Source organism: Thalassophryne amazonica, chromosome 22 (genome assembly GCF_902500255.1).
Source record: "Thalassophryne amazonica chromosome 22, fThaAma1.1, whole genome shotgun sequence".
NCBI lineage: Eukaryota > Metazoa > Chordata > Actinopteri > Batrachoidiformes > Batrachoididae > Thalassophryne > Thalassophryne amazonica.
Genome location: NC_047124.1, coordinates 13,033,674 through 13,050,742, shown reverse-complemented (window position 1 = coordinate 13,050,742; position 17,069 = coordinate 13,033,674). Strand labels below are relative to the sequence as shown.

At 40.9% G+C, this 17,069-nt stretch overlaps 1 protein-coding gene across 7 annotated transcripts in view; it reads right to left on the bottom strand.

The window, feature by feature from the left end:
- Window positions 1-17,069, bottom strand: part of sbf1 (SET binding factor 1) — an 82,887-nt gene that overhangs the window by 26,969 nt on the left and 38,849 nt on the right. For 4 of the 7 annotated variants that reach the window (XM_034163321.1, XM_034163325.1, XM_034163322.1 and 1 more), the window contains 5 exons: window positions 13,118-13,147; window positions 10,633-10,738; window positions 10,357-10,489; window positions 7,879-7,987; window positions 3,627-3,740 (listed from right to left, as the gene is read on the bottom strand). In XM_034163321.1, the coding sequence (XP_034019212.1) occupies window positions 3,627-3,740; window positions 7,879-7,987; window positions 10,357-10,489; window positions 10,633-10,738; window positions 13,118-13,147 (492 nt within the window). The remainder of the gene's footprint in view (window positions 1-3,626; window positions 3,741-7,878; window positions 7,988-10,356; window positions 10,490-10,632; window positions 10,739-13,117; window positions 13,148-17,069) is intronic. The other 3 variants (XM_034163323.1, XM_034163327.1, XM_034163328.1) reach the window with 1 other exon arrangement.

Below are 17,069 nucleotides of genomic sequence, written 5' to 3'. Positions count from 1 at the left end.
AATGACCTGTTTTACCACCACCATATCAATTTCATTTAAATCGGTAGATGTTTTATATTTACAATTATTCACAATGTCTATAATTTCATTTCCATCCACTGCTGTGAGGAACATTGAACAGGGATTTCTTTCTATAAGATTATTATCCCAATCCTCAGATTGGGAATCGGGAATTTTTTCTGCCAAGCTTGGTCCAATATTTACAAAAAAATTATTAAAAACCGTTGACTACCTCATCCTTATTTTCCTTCTTGACATTATTATCAATGAAATACTGAGGGTAACTCTGTTTTTATTACCATTTTTGATAATGCTATTTAATATATCCCATATTCCTTTAATATTGTTTTTGTTATTATATAATATGTTACTATAATATTCCTTCCTACATACCCGTATAATATTAGTTAATCTATTTTTGTATTTCTTATATCTATTTTCTGCCTCTTTAGTCTTTAGTTTTATGAATTCTCTATACAGTGTATTTTTCTTATTACATGCATTTCGTAACCCTTTCGTCATCCATGGTCGAGCTTGGATTTTTTGTTTTCTGTAGTCTTGTTTAATTGGACAATTTTTATCATATAATGATGTAAATATTTGTAAAAAAGTTTCATATGCACTATCAACATCACTTTCACTGTATACCTTTTCCCAGTTTTGCTCCTGTAAATCCTTCTTTAGTGTGTTCATGTTTTCCTCTGTCCGCACTCGCCTGTATTTTATTTTCTCCTCTGGCTGATTCCGCCGATGGTTTCTATTATAAACGATGAAAACTGGTAGATGATCACTAATGTCATTGATTAATAATCCACTCAGTGTTATTCTCAATATCATTGCTGAATATATTATCAATTAAGGTGGCACTATGGGATGTAATTCTGCTTGGCCTGGTGATTTTTGGATATAAACTCATACTGTACATTATACTGATAAATTCATCTGTTATTTTATGCTTATTTGGATTGAGCAGATCAATATTTAAGTCACCACAAATGAACACAGTTTTTTGATTAGTTTTTGAGAACATTTTTCCCATACAGTCAGTGAATGTTTCAATACTAGATCCTGGTGCTCTATATATACAGCTGACTAATACATTTTTGCTTTTTTCTTCACATATTTCAATAGTTATACATTCTAATAAGTTATCAATCACAGTTGTCATATTGTCTACTATTTTATAATCCATGTTCTTATCCACATACACAGCCACTCCTCCTCCACTCTTATTTTTTCTGTTTACACAATTAAATTCATATCCATCCAGTTCAAAATCCATTCCTTTATCTTCATTGATCCATGTTTCTGATATAGCAATTATGTTAAATATTTTTTTAAACTGACTTAAATATTCTTTAATGTTGTTAAAGTTTGCATATAGACTTCTGCTGTTGAAATGGATTATTGATAATTTGTTATCCGTTTTAATGATCCGATTAAACTGTTCATCTGTATAATAGCAACAACTGTCATTGATATTTGAGAAGAAATTATTGTCCGGGTCTATATCGTGCTCCAAGTCCAGTACATTGTGGTCTGTGTATTTAAATGTTCTCAGTTCTACTTTTCCATGATCAGCAATCCTTTGAGTTATATCCTTCTTGTCTCCAGATGTAGATGAATAGGTAGTAGATGAATAGGTTCCTCTGGTCTGTGTCATGGTGTTGTGATGTGTTTGTGTCCTCATACCTTATTGGTCATATTTGTCCAGATCCTCGCTTTAAGAAACACTATTGTTCATATTTGTCCAGCTCCTCGATGTTCCTTATTGCCATGACTTTTGCTTGTTCTGGTGATCCGTTCAGTTTGATGAATATTTTACAGTTTGAAGTCCATGTGTGCTGGATTTTTCCCTGTTTCTTCAAGAAGCGTGCTTTCCTGGCGATGTCGGCATTCCGTTTGGTGAGATGTTCATTGATGAATACGTTTGTCCCTTTCAGTTTTCTTCCTTGTTTTAACAGTGCTGTTTTGTGTTTTCTGTTGATGAATCTCATGATGACGGTTCGTTTATCACCGTCATTTCTCCGGGGCAGAGGGTGGCACGCTTCAATGTTATTTAAATCCATTTCTATACCTTTAGATAGGAGGAAATCAGCAACCTGTTTTTCCACAGAGCTGACCTCCTGTTCACTGGGCTCCCCTCCGCTCTCATCTGTTACCGCCCGTGCGTAGGACCGTGGTTTGATGTGAAGACCTGTGATGATGACGTCGTTGATTCTGGTGTACTGCTCCAATTCAGCCACTCTATTTCCAGCTGCACCAGATGCCGGTCTTTCTCGGCATTCTGGAGCCGTAATGCCTTCACCTCCTCCACCAGATCCATGATTGATTTCTGTTGCTGCTTCACAACAGAAATCTCCTCTGATAGAAAGTCCAGAGATTTTTTAATATCGTCACCTTCCTCCGCTGTCAGAACCTTCTTAGGCCCCATGGTCGGCTTATGAGCAGCTTGTCGATCGCCGATGTTAACAGCCTGCGTTGTTTGTCACCGGGATGGATCTGCACTGCGCTGGTGCCACGCAGCCTCGGTGTTTCCGCGCTGATGGATCCGCGGTGGCTGCACGAGGCCTCGGGGAAGCGGCACTCGTGACGCGCGGCTCTAATGACGCAGCGCGCGGCCTCAGTGAATTCACCACGTTGGGCGGGCCTCGGACGTTGTTGCTGTCCAGTCGCGGGGCTAAGTTGCCGGTTGAGGTGTCCGGGTTGGCAAACACCGGCGTGGCAGATGGCAACCACAAACACCACCTCTGAAAACTCAGGTACAAACTTTTTGCAGCTCGCTCTGACGACACGCAGCTCTGAAAGTTCTCTGTTCTCTGACGACTTACTGCGTCAACAGAGCCTGAAATGTGGAAGTTTTCAACTTGAAACGGCGAGACGCTGCCGCCTCGAAGCGCAGATCGCCGTCAGGCGCCGTGGGCCATCCTTAAAGCGACACTACCAGACCAAAATCTCTCATCAGCCGTTAAAATTTTTACCGAAAACCAGCTGAATTTATTGAATGGTGTCCACTCAGTTGTGCCTTACAGTTTTGAAAAAATTTTTATCAAACAAAGCAACAGTCTCTGAGCCATTCCTAAACAATGAAAAAAATCGACGAGCGGGTGGACGACTCCTCACTCAAAGCCTGCCCACAGGCGAATGACGTAACCGACAGGCGTGAAAAAACTCTCGCATGCCCACGAGGGTTCAAGCATGTCTGATGTAATCACACGTGATTCAAATCCATATGGTTTTTGAAAAAATAATAAGGTCGGATACTTTTCTAATAGACCTCGTATATTTTACAATTTATTGTTGTTAAAACCATCCAAAACCTTTTCTGAGCTACTTAAAAAGTAATCCCAAACAAAAAATCTAAATACAGCACTTAACACTTGCAAAGTAATAAAAATTAAGCAAATGGAATATAAAACTGAAAAAAAGTGACACAGCCACCCATTAGAAATACAATATGAAGGTGAAAAGAGACTTAAAATGCTTTCTGGCATCTCAGTGCCATAAAGCACCACTGCAGAATTTATTGCCTGTTAAAAACCACCTACTGGATTTCCCAGTACTGAGTGGTGTGCTGCGGCAGTGCAGCGTGTGTGTGTGTGTGTTGTTGACTTTGCAACTCTTACCATGGAGAGCACAGTCTGGGTCTGCTGGAGGAGAGGTTCGGGCAGGAGGGAGATGTGGACGCACTCTGGGATGGTCACCGTCCCCCCGTCCAGGTCAGCAATGATCACATCCAGCTGAGCAAAAATATGAAGAGGGGGAAGAAAAAAGAATTAAATATCAAATACACTGCTGCGATGTTTGCTAAAGGTACAGCAGGAAAATAAAGAACTGATTACAGCAACTGGGAATCTGTGTGTGTGTACACACAAACGCACACCCTCATACACTGGTAATGGGTGTGAAATCACTGTACAAACCACAGCATCTTTTTGTGTGAAATAATGTCTCCATAAGAGCGGCATAATGACAGAGCTGTCACAGTAAAGGTCTGACATCCTCTGCAGGAGAAAGTGTTACATTCTCATCAGGCAGCAATAAGCAAATTGATTTCTTTGACCAGTAGTTCATCACACTGACGTTTGTTATGCACACTGGCAACATTCATCTTGACAAGGTTTAGAGTACTGAATAAGAATCCTAAAAGGCAAAAACCTGCAAATGGAAGACGGCAGCAGTTTATTAAAAGTGAGACGAACCAATTCCTAATGGGTCACAGAGTTTGCAAGAAATGTAATCCTCCACTCTAGTCAAAAGTCAGATAAGTTGGACAAATACAACAATGCCTACCATTCTCTGGTCCAGCCTACTCAAATGTGGCGATTTTGCCATTTCCCTCTGTTTCATATTACTGAAATGTCATCATCCTTGGGTTTTTAAAGAAATCACAGAGTGCTGGGGAGCTATTTGGGAAATTTACCGCCACGTTCTGACATCTAGAAGTGGTATCTTACATGTTCATGAGATGTTTAAGGGTATAGCACTCATTTTCTATAATTCATAGCTGTGTTAACTTGCAAATATTGACTATACACTTGGAAAAAAACATTAACAAGGTGGAATCTGAAGTGCACTTGAGTTTGGCATTCCTGATCATTCATTCACCACTTCATGGTGGTTGGAGACATAGAATGGCCCCGCGTTTGGTGGAGAGTAAGGCCTTGAGTCAAAGAAGAATCCATTAATGTTTGGTGTGAATCTGGATCAATAAGCAAATCTTGCCTTTGACCTATGATCTTGAGCCTGCCTTTAATGTTTCATCCCTTATCCTGATCTCTTTGATCCAGATCCTGCCTGAGTTATTATCTATATTTCTTTTACACTGATTACAGGATCAAAACAAATAGCAATCTTTATCTAAGTTCTGAATACAGGATCAAAGATCTGGATCAAAGATGAATGATCAGGCCAAAGACAAGTGATCATGATCCAAACCAAACAATCAAGGACAAATGTCAGGAACATGATCAAAGAAAAGCGATCTGGATCAAATATCAGGATCAAAGCTGACCAAATTTAAGAATCAAAGATCAGAGTTCAGGATAAAAGATAAGTGATCAGGGTCAATCTTCAGTATTCAGGTTCAAGTAGAAAAGGCAAAATTAATCTAGACAAAAAAAGTTGTAGTTTGGGACTTGAAAGAATCCCCCCCCAGCATAATGATCAGAATAAAGGCCCCCGACACTTGCACAATTTTGATCCATGCACTTTAGGGTGGTTCAAAAAAATAAAAGTTTGAAATTCATTATTCTCACCCCTTCATTTTATGATGCTTTGGGAAAAAAGAAAGCCTGCCAAATATTTTTGTCATACATTAATATTTAGAGGTAGCACATCATAGCTGAAGGTTGTAAATATATCAGTTATCGCTGCCCGAGTGCCCGTGCAATAGGTTATCCATTATCCAGTATCTAATCACATCACTTATAAAGAGGATAGAAGTTAACCACCTGAGTGTAACTAAAGTATAATTTTATATATTATTTAAAACTATACCTGGGTTTAAATATTTCTCACAAACAACATACTTTCAAAAATGTTATTTTAGGCTACAAGCTGAAAATTTTGCTTCAATTCACAGCTTCTTTTCTTTCAGATCTTTGGTGATGGTGAATCTAACATGAGATAAATGTAAAAAGAGACACTTGCTGACTTAACATGCTTAACCATTAACTGGAAACTTCAAACACACTGATTTGAAGAAAACTGTCCATGATGCTGCTGTGACCTCTATAGACATGGCAATTCCTTTTTGGGAGAGAGCTAGAATCCCACTGAGGGCAAAGCAGCATCTGATCACAAAGTTAGAAAAGGTGTTCGGAAAATGGAAAACATTGAAAAATACCAAGAATCGCAATACAGACAAGCAGAAGAAAGATGAAACAGTGTTTTGTGAATCTTTGGAGGACTTGTTTGACATGGCACATCAGGATGTCCTAACAATGATAAAGTTTGAAGATGACAGACAGTTCCTACTTGCTCAGCGAGAGAAAGGTAGAAGGGGATGCATGGCAGGCATAGATAAAATACAAACTGCCAAAGAACAAAGACCAGAAAAAAGGAAAGCTGCAGAAGCAAAATACAAAGAGAAACTGGAGGAGCCTGGACCATCTAATGTCTCACTACCTGACACTGTCTCCAGCCAGAGTGAAGAGAGCACAGAAAGTCCAGATGAAGAATTTGTTATGCCAGTGCCACAAAAAGCCAGTAAAATTAAAGCTGTTGTAACACCAGGACTTGCAGCAGCATTGGATAGGACCAAAACAACAGACAGAAGTGCCACCTATATTCTGACTGAAACGGCAGCAAGTCTTGGTCATGATGCAAGCAACTTAAATATCATTATCATGTAAAGGATGTTCTCTTATGTTACACAGCTGTATAATTGGTTCTTGTGCTGATTCATACATTTTTGAATATTAAGTACTGCAAGGCATAAAGAATATTATTGTTTGGAGCTAGATCAAAATATATGTGGAAATATATAAAGCATAGACTTATTTAAATTTATCAATAATGAAACAGTATTTCATCAATAAAATGAAAATGCAATGTTTGATTGTTACAAAATCTTCGCTACCCCAGTATGTAGGTATTGTAGGAGCATGATACATGTACGAGAAGAACTGCATCTCACAATTCATGTTTTAGTGTTAACTATTTTATGGGATATGAAAAGATTTGATTTTCCAATGTATTGCCATAATTTCTGTCCTGACATATCAATATTAAACTGACAGAAATAATTTGGAAATATCTGGAAATGACCATACTATATGACAAAGTTATTGCGAGCAAAATCTTTAAGGGCTGTGTGCTACCAGTAAAAATTATTAGAGTTTTATGAAATTGTACATGATGTGTTTTTATGTTAGGTACAACAAATTTAGAGGGTGAGACTTGAAGTTTTTTGAAAAAAAATTTTTGACCATTTTTATGGACCACCCTAATGCACTTGCATGGACTCTGCCGTGCACAAGTGTAAACTCATCTCAAGCCGGTGTAAACTGTGCGCGGCTTCGTGCACCTGCTCCAAGAAAATTTGGAAATGTTCAAAATGTCCATCATGCATTTATTACATGAACTTCAAGTGAACGTGGCGCAAACAAGTCAAAAACACTGCGTGTGAGTGATTGCATCAGCGCACCGCATCACAACGCAGCTTGTCTGAATGATTATAACGAGATGAGTTAAATCTATCATAAACATAATTTTACAGATACTCATGAGAAAGAAAGAACATGCAACTGTTTTACCAAGCTATTACAATATAAATATTACAAATAGTTACCTTTCAGATGGCTCCAATGCGTTCTCTGCCTCATTAAGCGCACAAGAGCGAGAAAAGCAGCAGCCGGAATAGTCCTCTATGATTCCAGAAGCGATTAGGGCCGGTTTCAACAGCCAACTCAGAGAAAATGATTAATCTGCAGAAGTGTCAAATCCAGCTTCAGAAAGTAAAAGTCCTGCCACGTATCTGTTCCATCTTCTCAATAAACCAGCTGATTGTAATTAGTTCAGCTCTTCAGGCAGGTAGATGAGCTAATTATTGAGATCACCTGTTTTAGATGCACAGGTAGAAGCAACACATGGGAGGGTTTTTACTTTCTGAAGCTGGATTTGACACCTCTGTTAATCTGCTACAAAACAATTATTTTATATACACAGCATCCACTGCACAACGCATGGCAGCCAGTGGAACAAAGCGCGGCAGCGTCATGACGATGTGCGTGCAAGTGCACAGATCAAAGCCATGCAAGTGTCACAGCACCTTCACAGTTTGTGCTACAGGATTTTTCTTGTGAACTGTTCTTATTTTGCACCTGTCCAACACGAGCTACGATAGCACACTGTACTATAGTGATGAGAACCCACCAGTTCCTGTGTCTCAGAGCGAAATAGTGAACTGACGCCGATAATGAAGGGAGTGGGGGTGCTGAGGACCTCCAGAAGTTTCCCTGGCAGGATAGGAACATAGGTGAAGCTGTAAAAACACAACAGGAAGAGATTTTCAACTGTATGCCATACAACCAAGAGTGGCTGAAGGTATGTAAACACACACACACACACACACACACGATGGTGGTGGTACGACTGTGGCTTATAACCCCCCCCCCCAATCTGAACAGCAGCCTTTAATATTAAGCAGCTGCCAATAAAAAGTCACATACGAGGTCTGTTAGAAAAGTATCGGACCTTTTTAATTTTTGCAAAAACCATATGGATTTGAATCACGTGTGATTGCATCAGCCAAGCTTGAACCTTCGTGCGCATGCGTGAGTTTTTTCACGCCTGTCGGTTGCATCATTCGCCTGTGAGCAGGCTTTGTGTGAGCAGTGGTCCACCCCTCTCGTCGGATTTTTATTGCGAATAAATGTCTGAACGATTTGGAGCTTTGCTGCATCAATTTTTTCCAGAAACTGTGACAGACCTCCAGCTGGACACCATTCGGAAAATTCAGATGGCTTTCAGGGACGATTTTATGGGGATTACACAGATTAAGGAGTGCTCCAGCCGGTTTAAAGACCGCCCACAGCTGCTGAGAGCGCACCGCGCTCCGAGCGCCGATCAACAGGCTCAAACCCCGCTGAAACAACCAGATCATTTCCAACGTGAAGGCTTTGTTGATCCGGACATCGTCTGACTTACACAAAAAAGGCAGAAGACGTGGACATCAGCACTTTTTTGGCACATTCCACTGTTACAGGAGTTTTTTTTCCATGGAAAGAGAAGCGGAGGGACGTGCCACAGAGCCGTTCATTACGCAGCACAAAACCACCTCCGTGTTGGTCTCACAGGACGGCTTTGAGATGGCTTTCAGATGGTTGTCGGTGGTTTTTCAGTTGTGTGATTATCCGAGAAATTGTGGATGAGCCTGGACATGCCAGAACATGTCCTGTGAGGCTTCATCACGGTGTTGCTTTGCGCCATGCGGCACCGCCGCGACGTGCGGAATTCCTCCGCACGGAATTCCTCCGCACGTCTGTCTCAATGTGCCGAAAAAGTGCTGATGTCCACGTCTTCCGCAATTCCTGTGCTAGTCAGACGACGTCCCGGATAAAACGTCCAGTTTGGAAATGAACGGCACATTCCACTGTTACAGGAGTTTTTGTCATGGAAAGAGGAGCGGAGGAATTCCGTGCGTCGTGGCGGTGCCGCATGGTGCAAAGCAACGCCGTGATGAAGCCTCACAGGACATGTTCTGGCATGTCCAGGCTCATCCACAATTTCTCGGATAGTCACACGACTGAAAAACCACCGAAAGCCGTCTGAAATCCATCTCAAAGCCGTCCTGTAAGACCAACACGGAGGTGGTTTTGTGCTGCGTAATGAACGGCTCTGTGGCGCGTCCCTCCGCTTCTCTTTCCATGGAAAAAAAAACTCCTGTAACAGTGGAATATGCCAAAAAAGTGCTGATGTCCACGTCTTCTGCCTTTTTTGTGTAAGTCAGACGATGTCCGGATCAACAAAGCCTTCACGTTGGAAATGATCTGGTTGTTTCAGCGGGGTTTGAGCCTGTTGATCGGCGCTCGGAGCGCGGTGCGCTCTCAGCAGCTGTGGGCGGTCTTTAAACCGGCTGGAGCACTCCTTAATCTGTGTAATCCCCATAAAATCGTCCCTGAAAGCCATCTGAATTTTCCGAATGGTGTCCAGCTGGAGGTCTCTCACAGTTTCTGGAAAAAATTGATGCAGCAAAGCTCCAAATCGTTCAGACATTTATTCGCAATAAAAATACGACGAGAGGGGTGGACCACTGCTCACACAAAGCCTGCTCACAGGCGAATGACGCAACCGACAGGCATGAAAAAACTCAAGCATGCGCACGAAGGTTCAAGCTTGGCTGATGCAATCACACGTTTCAAATCCATATGGTTTTTGAAAAAAAATAAAAAGTCGGATACTTTTCTAACAGAACTCGTACGTACAGATACTTTTATTACAAAAATATAGCAGTTGAAGGAACCTGTCTCTGCACTGAGTATTGTCTTAAAGTATAAATTCAGAGTGACCTTTAAAACACTTGAAGACAGAAATAATGATGTCTGAATGTGATTTCAAACTACAGCCGCACGTTAGCAATATGGTGTAACAGGGAAATTAAGAAATTATAATGGACTGCTGTCATTCTACGTGTCCTCACTCGTCATGAAGGAACAGAGGTGGCACAAAATACTCTAACGGGTTTATGACTGGTGGATTTGATAAAGGGACTCTAATATGGATGTACTGATCTGGTATCAAAGCACCATAAACAGTCTCGGGACTTCTCCAATTGGTGATATTTTGCTGTTAGATATAAAAATGCTGAACAATACAGAAAAAAAAGGAAGAGGCAGAGGAATGGAAACACACCTGTATTTGAGAGGGAACATGATAGCCAGCAGTCCTCGGCAGGCGTCTGTTAGCCGTTGGTAGCTACGGGACAGGAACAGGATCTTATGCTCCGTCAGGGCAGCACAGAACAGATACAACACATTGACTATACCTGAGAGAACACAGCACAGAAAGGACATCACCACCACTGGGCACATTTTCACACAGTTACCAACACCTACTTTAAAATCTTGGTGAGGTTATTCAGTGATTCTAACAGGAGTATGATTATTGTCACTTTTCCAGAGGCCGTACCGAGCTGTCTGAAGAGCTGGGCCACGCTGCTGCCGCTGACAGGGAGCAAGTCGTTGATGGGAGTCTGGATAACTTGCCGATCTCCTGCTCCTAATGTTATTGTTCTCTTCAGATTTAGAGAAAGACAGGAAAACCATAAAGATGGCTTAATAACGGTGGACAGAAAAACTAAATACGAACCCACTGAGGAAAAACAGGGAGTGGCGGCTCGATTTAATCACAGCTGTGCATGTCTAATTGAGCAGCGTGAGCGAGCGACAGATGGAGAATCCTACAATCTTAGCAAGTACGTGAAAAATTAGACACAAGCCATTCCAGCTGATCAGGAAGACAATGGAACCGGGCAGGACTCCATGCCAACGACCTTATCACAAAAAACCCAACACCAGCACCACCGTATCAATCAAGCTTCATGGTACAGAAATACCAGAAACACGGCAGGTGTCGCGCTGAGGTGATTTTCCACTGTGGTGTAACATGAACACAGCTAAATATGCATCACTGTCAGTGTGTGCATACAGGACTCAAACCAATTTGTGCAGACAGAGTGCGACTAGGATGAATTTATAATGCCGGACATTTACAAAATCTTATCAAATGCAGTTGGGGAAAAGGATATTTGGTGTCCTGTAAATATTTAAGGTAACTCTGCAGATTGCTGATAGGCAAGAAAAAACAACTGATTGTTTTCTCCTCCAGTGCTGGACATCCACTGTGCTCCATACAGAAGACACAATTGCTAAATATTGATTTGTATGTGGCTCTGATGATAATGAGTGCCTAAGCGGAACTAGATGATTTAGACTGCTAAAACATGTATCAATACATCACCAACAATACAAAGGAGCTGGGATTGTTGTTTTCAGGATGAATCCCATGACTGATATCCTCATACCTTGGAGAAAGTTTTTTTTATTATTATTGTTTAAATGGTGAAAAACAACAATCACTTTCCTTAGACGTTTAGTTTGGCATTTAATATCCCCCATAAACTGAGAAAAATAATTGCTCCACTGATAACGCCAACTAGAAAATATCATGCACTCATAGAGCCACTGGCCCAATTTACAAATTTCCTTACAACAGGGCTCTCTCCAGACTGTAGCTAGATTTCTACCTGATTACATTTACATATGGTATGAATGCATCTCCAGGGGCTACACTAATCTCCTATTGTTATCGGATCGCTCTGTCCAGATCAAGTCACATGGCCTCTTGGTTGGGTGGATCCAAAACAATTAGAGACAAACAAGGATAGCTGAAGATGAAAGCAGAGGAGAACGCTTAGACACACAGCCACTTTTATTTCACCTGGGGTCCAGAAACTTGACTCGAGACCAAATATGCACAGTCAAACTATTGATTTTACATTTGCAGATGACTGCACTCTGTATTGTCGAGAAGAGAGGCATTAGTACTCAGACATATGCTTGTAGAAGACAGCTGTAATGACCATTTGGTACAGCCCACATAGTTGCTGTATGTGGACTGACACTGCATTTACAGTTTCACAACTGTTCCATGTGGTCACAATGTGTCCCTGACCACTTCCGGAGGTGGCTTGGCCAATAGGACAACAATAATCTGCCCTTGATGTGTTTTAATTTAGATGGATTTACAACTGTGTTTCATGTGGTCAAAACTGAAATCAAATAAAAAATGATGTAATACCAGGTGTAGTACATACTATTTATTGTCCATTTCAAAGTGGTTCAGCTTCAGCCAGTCAGCATGGCTGTGAATGTTACTAGGCTAGCTGGGAAGGAAAAGTGCAGCATCATTTTACAGCAGCAGCAGCAGCAGCAGCAGCACTGGCAACCAAAGGTGAGCTGTCAGCAAGTCAATAGTGTGATCCAACATCTGATCATCAGGGGCGTTCATTTCTTCATCTGACTGCAGCTACAGTCCTCTTTTCCACAGGATTTTTGAGTTTTGAATAAATAAATAAAAGGACAGATTAGCCAATTAATGTTAGTTATACAACCAAAAATCTTTAAATCTGATTACAAGGAGGTGTTAAATGAATAACCTCAGACCTATGTTGTAGCATACTCATCATAAATTAAAAGCTTACAGCTTTTAATTTATGATGCTTTTAATTTAGCCAGCTGTATATGACGGCTAAATTAAAAGCATCATAAATTAAAAGCTGTAAGCTGTTACGATATGATGGCTCCACCCTAAGCAACTCGATGGTCAAGCTCCTTAGTCGGTGCCATTTTCAAAAATAGCATTGACTACTTCTGCAAATTCTGGTAACCTGGGGTAATGCAATGTTAGATTAGGGTGAGCGAATATATTTGGGTCACAATAGAACTGAAGAATCAGCTGTTGGTCACATATTGAGTCTCAAAGCATTCCCATTGGTTCTCCTGCCATGGAAGATGTGCGTGGATTAGCTGAAGGGAATGGGTGAGGAAGACAGCCTTCAGAAGAACAAACAGCTGATTGGTTGGGAGGGGAGAATAAAGTCAAGTTGGCGTACCAAACTCTCCTCTTTCTCCTGCTGGCCTGGCTGCACAAGCACCCAGCAGAGAAACACACAAACACCCGGCAGGATAAGATACAAGTTAGAAACAACAGGAGCAACAGCATTAAAAAAAAAAACAAAAAAAAAAACACACACCACCAGCAGTCAAACGTCAGCATGATGAAACAAATAAGCTGCAGAAATGATACTGTAAAACAAACTGCTAATGAGGGTGGAGTAAAATTATGACAACATCAGACATAAAAGACACAGATGCACAAAGTAAAACCATCACTGCACTTTGTAATATGTCCGAGCAACACAACAGCCTTCATTTAATTAGCCTGCTGATTTCAAATAACAAACAGCATAAGAAACACTACAGTACATCAAGACTCATCATTTTATATGAATTTTTACATTTTGTTAAATTCCTGCTTTTTGCAAACAATAGTAAATGAGATGGATAAAATGTCACATAACCTCCTCACACAATCTGTATAGAATATTCACTCATTGTTCTTTACAAAAACTCAACTAAGTTGAAAGAGAGACGTTGAGTGAAAGACTTGTGTTATTTCATAGGCTTTAACCTTAAGAGGCAAACATACAGTGAGGAAAATAAGTATTTGAACACCCTTCGGTTTTGCAAGTTCTCCCACTTAGAAATCATGGAGGGGTCTGAAATTTTCATCTTAGGTGCATGTCCACTGTGAGAGACATAATCTAAAAAAAAAATCCGGAAATCACAATGTATGATTTTTTTAATAATTTATTTGTATGTTACTGCTGCAAATAAGTATTTGAACACCTACCAACCAGCAAGAATTCTGGCTCACACAGACCTGTTAATTTTTCTTTAAGAAGCCCTCTTATTCTGCACTCTTTACCTGTATTAATTGCACCTGTTTGAACTTGTTACCTGTATAAAAGACACCTGTTCACACACTCAATCAATCACACTCCAACCTGTCCACCATAGCCAAGACCAAAGAGCTGTTTAAAGACACCAGGGACAAAACTGTAGACCTGCACAAAGGCTGGGATGGACTACAGGACAACAGGCAAGCAGCTTGGTAGAAGACAACAACTGATTATTTATTGATTGATTACGATTTATTAGAAAGTGGAAGAAACACAAGATGACTGTCAATCTCTCTCAGTCTGGGATTTCATGCAAGATCTCACTTTGTGAGGTAAGGATGATTCTGAGAAAGCTCAGAACTACACAGGAGGACCTGGTCAATGACCTGAAGAGAGCTGGGACCACAGTCACAAAGATTACATTAGTAACACATGATGCTGTCATGGTTTAAAATCCTGCAGGGCAGCAAGGTCCCCCTGCTCAAGCCAGCACATGTCCAGGCCCGTTTGAAGTTCACCAGTGACTATCTGGATGATCCAGAGGAGGCATGGGAGAAGGTCATGTGGTCAGATGAGACCAGAATAGAGCTTTTTGGAATCAACTCCACTTACCATGTTTAGAGGATGAGAATAACCCCAAGAAAACCATCCCAACCATGAAGCATGAGGGTGGAAACATCATACTCTGGGGGTGCTCTTCTGCAACGGGGACAGGACGACTGCACCGTATTGAAGGGAGGATGGATGGGGTCATGTATTGCAAGATTTTGGCAAACAACCTCCTTCCCTCAGTAAGAGCATTGAAGATGGGTCATGGCTGGGTCTTTCAGCATGACAATGACCCCAAACACACAGCCAGGGCAACTAAGGACGGGCTCCGTAAGAAGCATTTCAAGGTCCTGGAGTGGCCTGGCCAGTCTCCAGACCTGAACTCAATAGAAAATCTTTGGAGGGAGCTGAAACTCCAAACCTGAAAGATCTAGAGAAGATCTGTATGGAGGAGTGGACAAAAATCCCTGCTGCAGTGTGTGCAAACCTGGTGGAAAAACTACAGGAAACGTTTGACCTCTGTAATTGCAAGCAAAGGCTACTGTACCAAATATTAACATTGATTTTCACAGGTGCTCAAATACTTATTTGCAGCAGTAACATACAAATAAATTATTAAAAAAAAAATCATATATTGTGATTTCTGGATTTTTTTTTTTTAGATTATGTCTCTCACAGTGGACATGCACCTAAGATGAAAATTTCAGACCCCTCCATGATTTCTAAGTGGGAGAACTTGCAAAACTGCAGGGTGTTCAAATACTTATTTTCCTCACTGTAAATCAACAAATGAGTATTAGCATCTGTACTTTTTGCACATTTTAAGAGAAAATTTCAAAAGCTAAGCTGGAAACAAAATGAGATCTGTGAGGCAGCTCAGCAAAAGTAGCTGCTTACATATGCTATATATTGACGGTACTAAAGCTTTTGTGAGGAAATTAGGGATGTCCCGATCCGATCACGTGATCGGAAATCGGGCCCAATCACGTGGTTTCAAACTTGATCGAAATCGGACGTTGCATCCCGATCAGGAATCCGATAAAGATTTTATACTCATTATTTTGATCAGCACTATTTCAGGCTCATTACTGCAGATTAATGGGCCTTTCATGTGTCTGAAGTGGCAGAGGCGTGAGACGCGTTGCTTTTTAGAGGCGTCAGAAACGTCGCTTTAGCTCGGCTATTGACGCGACGCTTCTGACGGGAGCGCGCATTGCCGCTTGTCCACAGGCTGATGCAGTCAAAGTTCAACCCAATCTTTTTTTTTTTAACTGAACAAAAGACAAAAACATAAGTTCAACTGGACATTCTCGCACACGCGTGCAGCTGAAACCGATTCCAGAGGAGAAAAGGGAACAAGAGTTGCACAGTGAATTTGGGAAGAAGAGATGGAATTGTAACCCGGACAGAGGTGGGGGGAGTTACGCACGCAAAGTTTCTTTCGCAGAACTGCTGTTTGTGTGTTTACGCGCTCAGCCTGACTCCTCGATGGAATGACAAGAGGATGATGGACACTTTCCCACTGAAACGCTTGCTCAGTCATCCTTCCGTGCTCAGCAGGACCCGGTGCTGACCAAGTCCTCACAACGACGATCTGTCATCTGATTAACAAAAAGAAAAAAACCGAATTGTCTTGTGATCGTTTGTCTGCAAAACGGAGCGAGAGATGGTGTGTACATGAGCAACGTGCACACTCATCACATTTAGGAGCACGTCTTAAAGAGCTTCCGTCTTCATTCACGTTCACTGCGCTGATCTGAACTTGTTGAACACTGATAAAGCATCAGAGGGGTACACTGAGGACTCTCAGGATGCAAATGTAAGTTTTTTTTTTCCTTTTACTTTTCAAGTTGACTTTTGAACTTTCGACGCTCTGAGCTGTGACGTAGCTTTGCGCTGTCCAATAGGAACGACGCGTCGGGCCAAAACACGGAAGACTAGTGGCAGAAACCACTGATCTGTACAAATGGTAAATGGACTGCATTTATATAGCGCTTTTCCATCTGCATCAGACGCTCAAAGTGCTTTACAATAATGCCTCACATTCACTCCTATGTCAGGGTACTGCCATGCAAGGCGCTCACTACACACCGGGAGCAATAGGGGATTAAAGACCGTGCCTAAGGGCCCTTAGTGATTTTCCAGTCAGGTGGGGATTTGAACCACAGATCAGTGCAGAAACCACGTGTCTGAAGAAAAATCCTTGGAAATGTTTTTTGTTGTTGTTGTTTGTTACCTCAAAATTTCTGATTACCATTTAAAAAAAGTTTAGAATACTTGTAATTAAATTAGCTAAATAAATAAACGGTTCTTTAGAAACCTTTCATCTATAAATTAAAACCACCTGTTATTTCAGATTAGATGATTTCTTGTTTAACATAAGGAACCTTGTACATTTATTTTTAGACAAATAAAATAACATAGAAATTTGTATATTTTTTAAGTCTGGTAGATTATTACTTGATTGTTCAAGCTACCTCAAGGAGAAGTGCACTGTTTAAGTGATGAATAATAAAATAAGGTGATTAAAATGAAAATATATATTTAGCATTTG